The following is a 17,228-nucleotide window of genomic DNA, read 5'->3' as shown; positions in this document are numbered from 1 at the left end:
CTTTTCTTCAGCATCACTGTCTTGCAACCGGAGGTCGAAGAAGATTTGAAGTCAGGAACACACTACTTCTCATAATTCATCCAGAACTCAGGGAAGCCGCAAAATGGGACGTCTTCTCCCTCCCAAACAACATGGTTGTTCAGTGTTCCCCGGATCGGCCTGTGATTAAGCTCATAGCGTTTCCCAGCCTACTTGGCTCTAACAAAAGTAACCTATGGTGACGAAAACTAGTGAAGAAAATAAAATTCGTCACTAAATGAAAATAATTCGTGAGGAATTTATAAATTTTGTCACATATAATAAAAAAATAAAAATGATGAGTGACAAAATATATTTTCGTCAATAAATACTTCATTTTAAGTGAGGAAAACTTAAGTTTCGTCACTTAAAATTTTCCCGTTATTTTTTTTGGGTGGCGCCAAAATTTTGGGACTTTTGGTGACAAAAAAATTTGTCACTAATTATAAAATTATTTGTGATGAATATATTTTCGTCACCAAAACGTTTTAATATTTCTGATATCTTTTGATGAGGAAATAATATTGTCACCAATTTTGGTGGAAATTTTTTGATATATTGAGCGACAATAAAAAAAAAAAGGTATTAATTTTTTTTATCCTTTTTTCTGTTTATCATCTCTCTCTCTCTCAAAATAGGGTATTAATTTGTCTTACCTCTTGCTCCTCCACCATGCCGATCGCCATCGTCGCCTCTATTAGTCTTGTCGATCGTCACCGCCAATAGCAGCCTTGCCGGTAACCGCCACATCTTCTTTGCTTGATGATTTGGTACATGATTTCTCTTTGCTTTTTTTCTGGTATCTTTTTCTCTTATTCTCTGTTTTGGTGTGGTGACAAAAATTAGTGAAGAAAACAAATTTCGTCACTAAATAAGAATAATCCATGAGGAATTATAAATTTTGTCACGTATAATAAAAAAAGAAAAATAATAGGTGACGAAATTTATTTTCGTCAATAAATATTTACTTTTAGGTGAGAAAAAAATAAGTTTCGTCACCTAAATTTTTCCCACTAATTTTTTTTTATGGTGCCAAAATTTTGAAAGTTTTGGTGAGAATTTTTTTTTTCAATAATTAAAATATTATTAATGAGGAATATATTTGTGTTACCAATAATCTAATTTTTTTTTTTTGTTTTTGAAAAACTTGATTTTGAATATTTTAAAGAACATTTGGTGAGAAATATATTTTCGTCACTAATAATTTTTAATATTTTTAGGCCTTTCAGTGAGAATTATTTTGCCACCAATTTTGAAAGAAGAATTTTTACATATTAAGCGGTAATAAAAAAAAATATATTATTTTTTCTTTTTTTTTTGCCTAGATTTTTTTTTCCCTCTTTTTTTTTTTTTTGATCAGTTTTATTTTTCCCTCCTTTTTTTTTATTATTTTTTTATCAGTCTTCGCATGGGCCTCTATCTCTGTCTCTCCCTCTCAAAACAAACTGACGAATAGTTTTCCTATCAATCTCTCTCCCTCTCCCTCTCAAAACACAAGTGCTGTGTGTTCTTCTCCAGCGCCCCTTCAGTGTATTCTTCTCCAGCGCCGTCCCTGTTTTCCTCCTTCAGTGTCGCCACAGACGTCGTATCTCCTTTACTGCTGTGTGTTCTCTTCCATCAGGTATGGGTCCTCTTTCTCTCTCCCCCTCTCTCTCTCACTCAATTTCTCTATTTCTCTATCTCTGTTTTCCCTAATTTTCGAAATTAATTTTCAGAATTAATAAAATTAGGGTTCAACTCCTCTCTATATTTGAATGTTTGTTTAATATCTGTTTATTTTATAGGTTTTTCTACTTAGGTTATTCATAAAAAAATAAAATTGATTACTTACTGATATCGATCGATTCCATTGCTTCTGTGATCATCCTCCTGATTCTTCTTGGATACCATGCCTGGCTATTTGAGGATCCTTGTACATGGCTATTTGAGGATCCTTGTACATGGCTATTTGAGGATCCTTGTACATGCCTGATGCTTTGCTACTGCAATTATTTCTTGCCTTTGTTTTAGTTGGTTGTGGGCATCTTCTCTTTATTTTTTATTTTTTTTTGAGATTGTGTATTTTTTTTTTCCTTCAAATTGCTGATATAGTTCTATACCCATTACATATTACGTTTTCTGGAATGGAGCTTAATTGGAAAGCTGTATGTGAGGATGAACAGAGAAAAGATTAAAACAGATCTATTTTCTAGAATGGGAGGTCTAGGGACTGAAATTTGTGCAATAATTATTTTTCCTTAATTTTGAAAGATGGACTGTCGAATTTGAAATTTAATTAGATATATTCGGTCTTTGTAAGAACCATTTGAATCAAGTAGTGTCCCAAATACTAGTTGCAACTAAAAAATTCGAAAGCTTTTCTTTATGGTGATGATGCCAAAATATCAAGATGGTTTAGTTATTTTGTCTTTATCTTGATCATAGTCCTTAGAGGCCTGTCCGCATGTACGTGATCTTTAAATTGTAACACGTTTTGATTCTCTTAAAGCTTAACAATGATTCTGTTACTTAAAATTAGTATTTTTATGGTTGATTGTGTTAATTTTTTCCCCTGAGAAAATTACTTTTGTTGAAATTTTGTTTTTAAAATTCACATGTTTGATTTTCACAAGCCTGCTATGTTTGGTTGTTCAATTACTATTTAATTTTGTGTCTTTACAGATATCTTTTCTATACTATTTCACCCTCTTAATATTGCTTTTATCTTATCCTGGATATGAGTAAGTTCGAATGTTGTTAGATTTTGTACTAATTTTATTGCAATATTAATCATACTTAATTTGCACTATGGTTTATTTTATTGGTTACGAAGAGTCTTGTTTGAGGTGGTTGTATGATAGAACCAGTGGAAGGCAGTCGGTTGCTGTGTTGACAGTCTTATTTTTTCAATTGTTGTAAATGAGATCAGAAGCCTCAAGTTACTGTTGGCATTTCCAAATACTCCAAATACTTCATGATCAATAAAACATTGTTGCCATGTACTTGATAGGCTTATTTTGTTTACTTCTTACATTAAAATTGCCGTTTTTTTTCCCCAGCTGTCTACATAAAGATGTGACAAGTGTTTATCTTGAAGCTTTATATACCATAGCCTTTGATCATTAACATCCTCAATCTCTCTATCGCTTCCTCTCCAACTTATTTCCACTGTTTAGAACTTGAAATGTAATGATGTTCAAGAAATTGATAATCTATACGGGATTCAATACCCATTTCAGAAGCAGCTTTGTCATGTTTATATTGATATAACTTATAAGCATGGTTATAATTAGCATAAATGTAGGAAATTTTCCTATTGTAATTTGTTTCTGTAGCGTGTGGTTTTTGTATAGACAGAATATGTTTCCAATGGGAAGGCTGAATTTTTCTAGTTTAAAATGTTGATGCATCCTCCCTACCCACAAATTTTATGAGGGCAGTACCTACATTGAAATTTTGAAACAACAAAAAATGAGGCAGTAATACTTGAGGTGAATTGCTCTGAAAATATGCAATTCAGCTGGTCAAAAGCATTAAAAGTGTTCTACCACATGTCATCAGGCCCTAAAGGTTCCTCATTTAAAAATGCATCCAAGCATGAAAATAAAGAGATAGCTTCTTGTCGAGTTTTCTTCACAGTAATCTTGGTCTTGTGAACCTCAGGAACATCCTTTAAGTAGCTGGAATCATATAATTTGTGTTCTTTATCAGTCCAATCCAACATAACTTTAACCAGTTGACCAGTTTTTATGAGTGAATCCTTTGAAATAGGCCTGCAGTTCAAACCTCTGTTATCTGTTATGCAGAGCTGAAAGCTCAACTCCCTGTAGGACATTTCTTCCAGTTCTAAGCTGTCCATTGACTGGTTTCCAGGTCCAGAATGGGTAGCGTAGATGTTTGCTGATTCATCAATAGCTTCCACAGCAAAGTCATTTTCCTTGCCACTATGAACAATAGTTGAACTAAAAAAAGTTTTCTTTCTCAATGGGGACAACACTCTACTAATAGCAAGATCGATGTCAGCTCCAGTTTGTGTGTCCTCCAGATAAGTAACCAGTGGTGTCAACAAAAGTTTCCTCTCACTGCCCTTGAAATTATCTGACAAACATCTGGAAAGCAATGATGCTTTAGTTACAAGGAAAAAGTCTTAAACCTAATAAATGTTTACTTAAAACAAAGGTGTCATCTATCCTAGTACACAGCAACCAGACTTCAGACCTGGGTTACATCCCACCTTCATTCACTTTTTTTATTACTTTTCCTTCCTTTTTGGCTTTTTGTTCAAGGGTTATTCCTATAATGTAGTTCATTGCCTTCAGACCAAAAAACTAAAAAGATCAATCAGAGCATCTATGCAACTAGGCAATTTGGCATCCCTAACAAGGAAATAAAAACCATAGACTCATTCAGACATGTCAACTCTACCCAATAAAGACCAAACACACAAGGCATGGTAGGATTCAAGATTTTTGAATCTTAGCCAAGTGGAAACGTAACAACTAAGGATTCAAGAATGAGAACTCACTTTTCCAAGTATCGATGACATATCTCTAGTCTTGTTAATTCTGCCCGCTTTGGAAGCCCGTAGGCTACAATATGTTCATCATCTTTTATAGAAGGTAATGGTTCCGAAGGGTTCTCTAAATATCGATATGTTCGATGTTCGTAAACCTGCATATTAAAAATCCAGGGCTTCAGAAGACTAATACATAAAGAATTAGCAACAGATTAGTAAATATATAATAGAAGTCAAGAAGATATAAATTACCTCTGCAAGCAACAGGCTTTCATCGCTCCTTAAGCAGCATGTAGTACTCAGAGCCTGACTGAGATCTTTACAGCAGCCATGTTTTAGGAGAGTAACAGTGTATTGCGTTGGAAGACCACTCCCATCACCATAAAATACGGTTACTGTCATTGTCCGAGTGGTAGTAGAAGGTAGCGGCAAAGTTAAGTACATGAAGGGGTCAAATGTTATTGAAATTTTGTTGCAAATTGGGCAAACCAATGTTGATTTTTATTGGCCCTGGGTATTTTGTAAACTTCAGATGCTTTTGGTGGAATTCCTCCAAGGGTATACCAATTCACCTTAAGTATTACCCCCTAGATAATCTTATGTTGTACTTCTGGTGGAATTCCTCCTAGTGGCTAGGATCTCCACTGAGTTGGTCTGATAGAATGAAATGTAGAAGTCTGTCATATTCTAATTCATACATATGCCTTTCTCTATATGTCAGAGCAGAGTACCCATAGTTTTGACCTGGTTGGAGCCTTAAGCATTGACTCAAGGCAGCAACTCTTCAATCTTTAAGAACATTGAAGAGTAGAATCACCTATCCAGAAAGAACACAATCCCAATTTCTTTTCTAAATGTTTTTTGGACAAGAGGTCTAGCTTGGGGCCTTGGCTTGAAGGTGATCCCATATCAGCTCCGTAAACATCATCATAAACATTATCTAGTGTCAATGCTTGTTTGGGAGTTAGATCTTCCTAATCATGAATCTTTGTATATTGGAATATGCATCAAATAAGTTGCTGATCTGTTCCTGTGTGTTACTGATCTGTTGTTAGTTTTTGAGTGCTCTGTCGCTGGTTTTTGTCTGCTCTGGTCGTGGTTTTTTGTCTTCTCTGTTGCAGATTCTTGGCTGATCTGTTTCTGATCTGTGTGTGTCTGTTGTCCCTGTATGTTACTGATGCTGTGTGTTGGTTGTTGTTCTTAGTTTTTGTTGGTGTGTTCCTGTTTGGAGTCTGGTTGGTGAAGTGTTTGATTGAAATGGATCAAACATTTCAATCAAGCATACCAGTTTCCTTCCCATTTCAATTAATTTAGTTATTAGAACAAAACAAACCCATTATTTTGTACGTGAGGATAAGAGATGGGAGATAGGAATTGAAGACATGGTTGAGCTTTGTCAAATTGTGACAAGGTTGGTGTCTATGTGCCTCCTTGTTCACTTCAAACTCCAAACAGGAACAAGCCAACAAAATTAGTTTATGAACAACCTGATATCCCAGCTAACCTCTGCAATCTTGTCTGTGAAAGGTTAATCCCCACCAAAATACTTTTATTCATGTTCATTTGAAACTTCAAAACTAGTTTTAATTTCACTAGAATTCTTAGTTCTATAATATATAGGCTTGATGGAATGTTAACAGAATTAGAGCTCTTTTATATATCATTACAGAGTTGGTTGTAGACTTGGGATTCTAGCTTTAATCGTAGCAGAATTCTTCATTGGAAGCAGAATGTTAGCTCTTGTTATATATCATTAGAGAGTTTGTTGCAACTATCATTGAATCATTTTTTATTGAATTTACATGATCTCCATTTATTTATCTAAAATTATCATTGAATCATTTTCAACAAAACAAGGAGTGTTTAAATTGAAATGATCTCCATTTATTAATTAATTTGCTTCCAACTGGGAATCTTAGTCATTTCCTCATTATTTTTTATAGTATTTTTAAAACTAATATTAAAAAATATTATTTTTAAAAATATTATCGCAAATGTCACATTGGCAACCATTTCAGTGTTTGGTGTGTATGTGGCATTCTATGAAAAATACAGTAATATATATAGCATTTTTTGTTTTGAAAATTGGTTAAGTTAGTTTGAATGACTATTTAAAATAAAGAGTATGATTGGAACACACAATAGCTAAACTAATTAGGTAAAATAAAGAGTGTCCTTTTTTTGTACTTTAGTTAGTGAAAAATAAAGAGTGTGGTTGGAGATGCTCTTAGTACTTATCTATGGATTTAGTTTGATGCATTTATCTATGGATTTTCTTATTGATGTATCTGTATATTGTACACTCTCTTTGTATATCTGCAATTTTCATCAAGAAACTTTTCTTTTGTTGATTTTTTTTTATTAAAAAAAAGTCAATATATTTATAAAATTTATAAATTTATATAATTTTTATACTATATTATATCGTGTACTGATATAGGGTAGAGTGTGAATCTTTTTTCTTTATTTTTATTTTATTTTATTTTATTTATTTGGCTAAAATAATTTATTTGCGCCGCTTATGACCCTTAGCTTTACATCCAAAATCTGTATACTTTGAATTATCTAAAACAGTGAGTAACAGTTCATAGCCCCTTGGCTCCATGAAGGAATTATTCTCTCTTTCAAGGGTTTTCAACTTTTTCTTACAAACCATTCACTGTTATCATCTCCAATCCAACACTTCCCAAACAAAACAGTGGCCCCAGTCCTCTCTCTCATGTGCATTTCTAAGTTTTTAGGGGAGTTTGAGTCTATATGTTTGGGATGATAGATTTTAGCTAAAATAGTCAATAAAAATAAAAAATATTATAATAATCAATAAGATAAAATATTATATATTACATATTAATTAATTATTTTTTCTCTCACAACTATCAATTTAATGAAAATTGGAATATTACACCCTTAAATTAGCATATGTTGATTTAACTTCTCTGGACTTCGTATATAGTTGAGTAAAGAGAAAATCAAACAGAGTACTAACTGCAATAACAGGCTAAGTACTAAATTATAGTCTCGGGGCATTCATTGGAATTGTCGCATGTGGCTATCAATTATATTGGCATTGTTCATTTCTTATATGCATAGCTCCTCAAGTACATTATTAAGTTCCTCTGCAAAATTTAATCACATTTTGTTTACCGAGTGAAATGTGAGCCAGAATAGTTATTGTTTCCCAATGTCTTATTTTTTCAATATCCCAATTTAGTTGATAGATTTGTCAATTCTGGTATTCGGGGCATATATATATTTTTCCAAATACGTGTAGTTCAATCATATCATTTTGCATTTGGATATTTGAGTACTTAAATTGACTGCTTTAGAAACTCAATGTGGCATATTGTGGGTTTTCTTTCTGTGCCATGTTATCTGCTTTTTACTCTCAGCTCACTGTTTTATTGGTTAAATTTTCTCTGACTTATGATATTTGTCTTCTTATTGATGGTTATTTTGCTGTGGTTTTTGTTTTGGTTGTGAATACTTCTTCTGTTTACGCTAAATTGCTTTGGCTATTTTCTCACTTGATTTATGTGTGTTTGTAATTTATATAACTCAGTATAATCATTGGACTTGAAATTTTTTTTAATTGAAATATATATATATATTTTTCTATATAAAATTTGTCCTATTCACCTAACTTTAATTAACTCGGCATAGTCAGACATGGACAAGAGTTGGATTGCATTAGGTAGCACAGTTGATGGAAGGATAAGTCGGGCATATAATGATGGGGTAATATCATTTCTCCGTTTTGCAATGGCGGTTATCGATCGAGATGGTAAAATTTTGTGCCCTTGTCGAAAGTGTGTGAATGTTGTTCGTCAAAAATTTCAAATTGTCCAAATTCATTTGCTGCAACATGGGATTATTCCAACTTACACTATCTGGCACGTGCATGGGGAACCCCGTGAATCAAACGAGGCTTATCATCATGATATACCCGTTGAGGGCAATGAGGTTTTGGGAGGTATTGATGCCTTAGTGGAAGATCGAATAAGAGGGGAATCAACTAATACAACTCAAGAGGAGGAGGTTCGCACTTTTGATAAATTATTGAATGATGCCAAACGTGAGGTGTACCTAGGTTGCACAAATTATACTTTGTTAAAATTTGTCATCGAGATACTTAATATGAAGGTAACAAACCATTGGAGTAATAAGTCAGTTGACATGATGCTAGAGTTTTTAACAAAACTTTTACCGAAGGATAATTTGGTTCCAAAGTCAACTTATGAAGCTAAAAAAATATTACGTGAATTGGGTTTGTCATACGAGCTCATTGATGCTTGTGTAAACGATTGTGTGCTCTTTTGGAAGGGGAATGCAACATTGGATAAATGTCCAAATTGTAAGGCTTCTAGATACAAGACAAATCATGGTAGAGGTAAGAAGATCTCTCGTAAGGTTCTTCGATACTTCCCGTTAACACCGAGATTGAAAAGGTTGTACATGTCGAGGAAGAGAGCCGAGGATATGAAATGGTTCAAGGAAAAACGTCAAGATGATGGTGTATTGAGGCATCCTGCAGATAGTGATGAGTGGAAGGAATTCGATACACAACATCCTGAATTTGCCTTGGAGCCTCGGAATGTGAGGCTAGGGTTGGCTACTGATGGTTTCAACCCTTTCGGAAATATGAATAACGCATATAGTTTGTGGCCTGTCGTACTCATTCCGTACAACTTGCCACCGTGGTTGGCTATGAAGGACCCATTTTTCATGTTGTCATTACTTATTCCTGGTGAATCACAACCAGGAATTGATATTGATGTCTACATGAGACCTTTAGTGGAAGAATTGAATGAATTATGGAAAAATGGTACATTAACCTATGATGCCTCGACTGGTGAGACTTTCTGCATGCGTGCAGCTTTGCTGTGGACGATACATGATTGGCCAGCATTTGGTGACATTTCTGGATGGAGAACAAAGGGTCATTACTCTTGTTACACGTGCAATGATGAACCATATTTTGAATCTTTAAGAAGTAAGACTGCGTACAGTAACCATCGATGCTACTTGCCTGATGACCACCCAGAAAGGCGAAAGAGTAGAGCATATAATGGCAAGCATGAAAAACGGAAGAGATCTTTGGTGATACCGATAGAAAAGATTGAAGAACAATTGGGCAGCGTGACGGGTGTCACATATGGAAAACATCCAAGCAACAGGAAAAGACCTCGTCAGAACCCAAATTGGACAAAGGTAAGCATCTTGTATGAGCTACCGTATTGGAAGAAAAGGAGGCTTCGACACAACATTGATGTCATGCATGTGGAGAAGAACTTTAGTGAAAATGTTTTTGGAACGATGTTGGGAATTGATGGAAAGAACAAGGATACAGATAAGGCACGAATGGATTTAGAAGACATGAATATAAGGAAAGAATTGTGGCTGACAACAAATCCCGATGGATCATATGTGAAGCCGCGAGCCAGCTTCTCATTGACCCCTAAAGAGAGAGAGGGTTTCTTTGAATTCTTGAAATCAGTCAAGTATCCAGATGGGTACGCGGCAAACATTTCGAGATCAGTAAATGCAAAAAATGGTAGATTAACAGGATTGAAAAGCCACGACTGCCATGTACTTATACAACGGATTCTTCCTATTGGGATGCGTGGTTACGTAGATAAAGAGATCAGTACAGCACTTTTTGAGTTAGGTAGCTTCTTCCAAGATCTATGCTCAAGGACACTGAAACGAAGTGAAATGGAGAAATTAGAGGAACGTATAGTACTCATACTATGTAAGTTTGAAAAGATCTTTCCTCCAGCCTTCTTCGATGTGATGGTTCATTTGGCCATTCACTTGCCACGTGAGACTATTCTCGGAGGACCTGTGCAATATCGGTGGATGTACCCGATTGAAAGGTAATTTCTAAAATTGTACTTTCAAATGAAAGGTATAGATTATGTTGTGTGCCTAACCATACTCCTAATTGGTTATCTCTTCAAGGTTTCTCGGATCTTTGAAAAAGTTTGTCACCAATCGAGCTCGACCAGAAGGTTCTATTGCAGAGGCTTACATTGTCAAGGAGTGCATTACTTTTTGCTCAATGTATCTTGAAGGGATTGAAACCGTGCATAATCGAGATGCACGAAATGAAGATTATGGAGTCCGTCGTGAAGGTTTGATAATATTCACCGAAACTGCTCGTCCTATTGGCCAAATCAGAAAGCATGTTGAGATGTCATAGGAACTTCGTGATATTGCTCATTGGTTCTTATTATACAATAGCCCTGAGATAGAGAAGTATCTTCAGTACGTGTTTCTTATAATTATATATATTTTAACAATTATCATGTTATTAGTCATTAATAATAGTAGTATTTCACACATTAACCAAAACTATTTGAGTAGGGAACACAAGAATTTGTTACAAATTCCCAGTGGACAAGATATAACTCAGATACAACAGAAGGAATTTCCAAAGTGGTTCAAAGAATATGTAAGTCATTTTTAATATTCACAATTGGCCAAACACTATTAGGCTTGTATAAAATACAAACATTACTAACATAATTCAAGTGTTGCACATTGCATGTGGATGTAGATAAATAGATTGAGAGTTGATGAGGCACCAGAAGCAACCGAAGAATTGTGGTCCTTAGCGAATGGTCCTAATTTGCTAGTGAAAGAGTACTCGGGTTGTATAATCAATGGTGTCAGATTCCACACGAAGGAATTAGACAATCGTCGTAAGAGTCAAAACAGTGGTGTGCTTACCGAAGGGGACTACAAGGGAGAGATGCACGAATTCTACGGTCACTTGTGCAATATATGGGAATTTGAGTACATGTGCCAAAATAAAGTTGTTTTGTTTCAATGTGAATGGTACAACACCGGTAACACTAGTAGAAGTAGAACAGTACGAGCTGACACATATTGCACAAGCATCGATGTCACAAGCCGATGGTATCAATCTGACCCTTTTATCTTGCCTAGTCAAGCTAAGCTAGTGTTCTACCTGAATGACACCAAATGGGGGCAACCTTGGCAAGTCGTGCAACGGGTCCAACATAGAGGTGTGTTTGATGTGCCAGAGGTTGGTGATGGAGAACCACCAGATCAACCAGAATTTAATGATGCATTCCAACAAGAAAACATTAACTCAGTTGTCCCGATCAACATTGAAGATATTATTCGATTTCATAGGGATGATATTGAAGCTGAGGTTATTTCAAATAAAACAAAGAGAGATGGTAGAGATGATGAAGAAGATGAAGAACTTGGCGTACTTGATGATGATATGGATCTTGATATGGAACCTGATATGGATTATGATATGTAGTTTTTGTTGTTTTTAGGTTTCTATATGGACATATGTTTTTAATGCATTACATGGTTATGATATATTTTGTTGCGTCTCTTCAAGTAAAATTATGCTTTATATTTCATGTTTGATATCAATTTATGCTTTTTAGTTAACCAAATGGCCAAAGGGGAGAAACAATGGATCAAACCAGGTTTTCTAGCGAAACAGAAGCGAACAGAGTACGAAATGGAAAGATATAAGACAATCAAGAAGAATAATAAGAAAATGGATGCTCTACAATTGAAGCGTATAGCAACTTCTTTGATGGGTTCTACTCAGCCCAATCGTGTTCATCAAAAGGGAAAGAAAATTAGGGTAGATGATGATGACTACAGACCGTCAGATCATGAGGATGACACTGATGCTGAGTCCTTTGAAAGTGTTGACGATGAGGTACTATATGTATGCCCATTCATTTTTTTTTATTATGTCACCGATAGCTATATATTTGTTAACGATGCTTTGTTAATACTATCTTTATATTTCCGTATACTTTATTGGATGAATAAGTCATAAAATAAAACTAGAAAATATACATCCTACATACAACAATATGCATACCAAAACAAACTGTAGGAGTAAGTTAGCTGGAACACAAATGTATAACGAAATAAGACATAATTTGACCATGTTGGAAACACCAGATTGACAACTTGCAAAGCACACAATTAGGAAAAACCAATTAAAGATATTAGAACTACTGGTAGCTCACAACCACTCAACCACTCAACTTGCCTACAGGTTTTTGAGTGACAACACCCTTTACCTGACCATTTTAAAAATATTCAAAGCAACCACTTGTCAGGACCAGTCTTGGGAAGAAAAGGAGTGGACTGGATCAGATTACAAATATCAACAGTGGCCTTGATGGGTTTCCATATACATATCTTTACTTATCCATTTTTATGTATTTATTGTTTATGCTTTTGTATTATGTTTTTTAGGGCTTACCAATGCCACCAAAACGATTGGCGCAGTCATCTCTTCAACCTTCGCACGAGGCAATTGTTGTTCCAAATGGGGATTTACATGACAATGTGGATACCCAACACTCACAGCCACTTGATGTCGATATGGAGGCACGGAGGGAGGCAGCCCCCCAATCTAGTGTCGGTAAGATACTGAATTTTACTAAGCTAAACAAATTCTCTGTTTTAATATAATTCTATGGTGCAAAAAATTTCAAGCAATTTGTTTCATAGGGATTGATTTTTTATTTTTTATTTTAGTTTTGGTCTCACTCGTAATTTTTTGTCATATAACACACAAAGTTAACATCTCTATTGGAGATGCTCTTAGTTTTCAAGCATTCCTAGTTCTTTGAACAAAAACATTGAAGAAGGAGAAATTATTTGGGAACTTGGTAATCATTTGCCTAAATAGCTCACTATAATAGTCCCAGATTTTAGACCATAGCACAGTTGCATCATGCCCTACAGTATAGCTCAGCTAAAGGTGCATAGAACCCCAATAATAGCAGTAGGTATACTAGAACCAACCACTGCCCAGTTTCAGCAAACCCAAGCAGCAGATACACCAACTCAAACATAGGATTACATATGTTCAACCACCACATAACGAGAGCTATGGGGGTGTTAAACACATGAGAGACCCATTTTAAGTAGTATAACAACCATCAGTTAGGACCAAAAGGAAAGAACAAAATACGTTGAGAACAAACACACAGTATAGTCCTTAGCCACTCAATCCACACTCTCAAATCACACATAAAACACTCAAGAAAATATATGCTCACATTCATCTCAACCCACCAAACAAAAAATTTCCTCATAATATGTATCAGCTTGCCAATTTGTATAACAAACATTAGAAAAAAAAATATTTATATGCTCAACATCACTCAACCCACAAGTCTCACTAGGTCCACACAAGTTTTATTATTTAGGACGGTAGTTCCCTACCTTGCTAGGGTTAGGAACCTTTGATAAAGCTTCAGCTTCAGTTGATCATCTAGCTTCATCAACATCAGCTCAATTTTATCCATCGTCAGTTGATCATCTAGCTTCATCAACATCTATATCAGCTGCACCTACTACATCTGATGCCTCTGCTATATCTTCAGCTACTGCAGGTGCATATTGATCTGCTCACTCTGGTGTGCATGATAGTTGCAAGTCAACTATTGGTGTTCATGATGAGAGACCAATACAAGCATCTAGTCTGTGTACATGAGATCATTTGTATATAACAAATCTACAACTGATTCTCAACAGATTCCAACTGATTCTCAATAGATTCTGTAACTGATCTGTAACAAACTTAGTTAGTTAATCTTAGTTAGTTAGTTAGAGCAAATCATATATGTGTGTATATAAATGAACTCGTGTAATGTTGATGTGGTGTGCAACTAATAATAAAGATATATCTTTGAAAGATTTCCTCTCTCTTTCTTCCTACTCTCATCAACCTTAAGGACCAAAGCAATCAAGGTCCTGTTAGCCTCCTTAAGAAGTTCACCAGAAGTAAAAAAAAGATTTAATAGCCTCAACAATATTTTTACCCAAAACCTCCCAGGAACTCTTAAAGAAACTAGCCGGGTGGCCATTGGGCCCGGTGGCCATGTTCCCATTAAGACACATGAAAAACTGTCTTGCTTGGAAAACAACATGATAATGTGATTTCCTAAAAAATCCAAAGCTAAAATTTCAACCTTTGAGCTAATTTCATAACTGCAATAAAAATAAAAACTGCCTACCTAAATCAGGACTGCAGAAGAAAGCATTTTTAAGACCCTCTTTGTTAAGTTAGTTTGAGAAACAATGATTAAGTAGTCATGGCTGTCATTGAATTCCTTATTGAGAAAAACAAAGCTCTAGAATTTAAGAAAATAAAATAGTTCAATTAAACAAATCATGTTCCCTTTAAAATCTTTACTATAATCATGTTTTATGAGTTCACTAAGCAGATATATTGTGACTTACAATGGCATGAAAAAGTCTATCACTACAATTAAACAAAAACTTATTGTATCACATTAAAGCCATGTGGGCAAGCACTTCACCTTAATAGAACCTTATTTTTTAATTACTTTGTTGTTGTCTTCGTGCTTCCTAGATTGCTATTCAAAGGACAAAAACAAAGCCTCATTTTTCTTTTTCCTTTTTTCTTATTCACATTAAAGGCAAAACAACTATGTTAAAGATTTGTACGAGTTAAATGGCACAAATTCCTAACATAGGAAGTACAAAAAAATATATTATTACAGTAGAAAATTCCCACAATTACATTATTAATATATCTCAAAATTTTATGAAATAAATACGTTACTTATGTATCTAACCAGCAAGAGTAGTAGCTCTGTTTTTCATCAAAAAAATTTACTGCAGAAAAAAGCTATTTTTTTTTTTATTCCTCAAATCAACAACTTATTTTTTGTAGCAAATATCTCTATTACTTGTTCCATCAAAATCCTATTTTCCTAGCTTCACTTGGGCTCATTAAATTTTGGGCAAATCTCTATTATTTTGGTTATGGTCTATGGTCATGTCTGTAGCAGTGTTTGGAAATTCATGAGAAATGAGTAAAATAATTTTAGTATAAAGAAGAACAAATATAGACCACAATTGAGTATTACGACTAAGCTAGGTAGTTGCTTCTTTCTCTATTTGGTTCCTACAAATTTGAAAAAACAACAAAAACAAAAATAAAAACAAAAACAGAAAAAATAACAGTGGTAGAGGATTGAAAGCAACAGATTATGGCTAGGAGTGGTAGAAGTCCTTCCGGACATTCTGGAAACTCAAAACAGGTTGTGATAAAGATGTGGCATCCAATCCATTGCCATTGTTGTTGCCATTGCAGGTTATGTTCAATGAAACAGATTGTTATCTACTTTTGCTGAAAGTGCAAGAATTTATTGAACTAGGGGAAAAATAAAAAAATAAAAAAACCTGAACCTTAAACAGAGAAGGAGACTAGTTGATGATACTGATTTAATTGAAAATATAGGAACTATTAAAAAGCTTGCTCCCGACATCGAAACACATTGAACGGTTCGAATTATCGAAACGGGATCCGTGATGGGCCTCCTTGGCGCAAAATGGTCAGTCTAATCTTCCTCTGCTATAAGAGACCCAATTCCCCTTTTCTGATTCAGATCTCAATTCCATTTACTTCACTGTAATTGATAGAGAAGATCTTTATGTTTGGTTTGTTAATTTTCCTTTTATTTCATCTAATTTGCTTTTGTCATCTCATACCTAACATTGAATTCCTGGTGTTATTATAATTTCAATTGTTGTTCTTGTTTTTTAGAAAATTCTGAATATACCCATTTACGTTTTGATTAATTGTAAGCTAAGCAGATGCACTAAGCAGATACATCGTTAGCTCCATTATTAATCTCATCGTTAGCTCAATTATCAGAATAATGCAAAATTAAGTAACTAAGTATAGATATACCCATTATTGGATAATTGAGACTCAATTATCAGAATAATGCAAAAGTACAATGTTTATTTATACAAAATGGAATTGAGTTCTGTTGTACAGAAATTGAGTTCCATTTTGGTGCTGGAAGGGTTATTCATGTTTTTAGCACAACTTGATGGTTAGGATAAATATTTTAGTTAGAGTTTGTGCAGTTAAGCATGGTAGTATTGGCGGACTTTGTTTTGATGGAATATGGATGCCCATTTCAAATTAAGGATCAAGTAAAAATCAAGCCAATGATACTTTCTTTGAAAACAGTTATTCATGTCAATTTCAAGAATTCCACTCCATATTTCAGAGTAAAGATTTTCAGAATTTGGAGTCCGTTGTGTCGTATTGCATACATATTTCTAATAATCTTTGATTATCTGAAACTGCAGAAGAATATGGTCCTACCTCTCTCTCTCTCTCTCCAATTTCTTCTTCAACCAGAAAGACATCTTTTCCCGCTTTAAATATGGAGACAACTGTTGATCTCTTGAATTGAGAGAGCAATTATTTCATTTAATATTTTGTTTCTTTTTCTCTAAGCAATGGCCCCTGCCTTAGGCTTCTAAGGATAGATTTCATGTTTGTAAGGGCTAGGGTGTTCTTGCATTAGGGATAGGGGCATTCTCTGTAAGCAATGAGCTGCACCTGCTCAGACACTTCAAAAAAATGGGCAAGGGGCATTGCGTCGGTGATCAGGTGTAATGAAAAATTGGGAAGGGTCCCTGCACTTTCCTAGACGACCGTGGGTAAAGAAGTTAGACCAGAGTTGTTGGTTTAAATTGGCAACTTGGTATGTTTGTACACTAACAAGTAAGACTGGTATTAGTAGATACTATGATTAGAAGGAAAATTAATATAGCATGTTTACAAGAAACTAAACAGATAACAAAAATAGGAGACATAATAATGCTAATTAAACTTGTAATGGAGAAAGTATAATTAATGTAATTAGTG

The 17,228-nt window shown here is 34.6% G+C and overlaps 2 protein-coding genes and 1 pseudogene across 4 annotated transcripts; 2 read left to right on the top strand and 1 right to left on the bottom strand.

Annotated features, from left to right (window-relative positions):
• Window positions 1–654: 654 nt before the first annotated feature.
• LOC145801779 (uncharacterized) lies at window positions 655–13,812 on the top strand. Of its 3 annotated transcripts, none has more exons than XM_082893470.1 (4): window positions 655–755; window positions 1,517–1,639; window positions 11,941–12,224; window positions 12,776–13,812. In XM_082893470.1, exons 3-4 carry the CDS (start codon window positions 11,949–11,951, stop codon window positions 12,992–12,994), a joined length of 495 nt encoding a protein of 164 aa, XP_082749596.1. In that variant the 5' UTR covers window positions 655–755; window positions 1,517–1,639; window positions 11,941–11,948; the 3' UTR covers window positions 12,995–13,812. The 3 variants fall into 3 exon arrangements, with proteins under 3 accessions (XP_082749596.1, XP_082749595.1, XP_082749594.1); XM_082893469.1 differs by having other exon boundaries at window positions 661–788; window positions 1,537–1,639; XM_082893468.1 differs by having other exon boundaries at window positions 661–788.
• LOC145800827 (ubiquitin carboxyl-terminal hydrolase 10 pseudogene) lies at window positions 3,542–4,915 on the bottom strand (annotated as a pseudogene).
• On the top strand, window positions 8,180–11,940 carry LOC145800826 (uncharacterized). The gene is made up of 5 exons (XM_082890575.1): window positions 8,180–10,386; window positions 10,472–10,644; window positions 10,828–10,964; window positions 11,070–11,690; window positions 11,824–11,940. Exons 1-5 carry the CDS (start codon window positions 8,180–8,182, stop codon window positions 11,938–11,940), a joined length of 3,255 nt encoding a protein of 1,084 aa, XP_082746701.1.
• Window positions 13,813–17,228: the final 3,416 nt, after the last annotated feature.

The sequence above is a fragment of the Camellia sinensis genome, chromosome 10 (assembly GCF_055761805.1).
Source record: "Camellia sinensis isolate YWXY chromosome 10, ASM5576180v1, whole genome shotgun sequence".
Classification (NCBI taxonomy): Eukaryota; Viridiplantae; Streptophyta; class Magnoliopsida; order Ericales; family Theaceae; genus Camellia; species Camellia sinensis.
The sequence above is the reverse complement of the archived record's forward strand: the minus strand, read 5'-3'. Positions and strand labels throughout refer to the sequence as shown.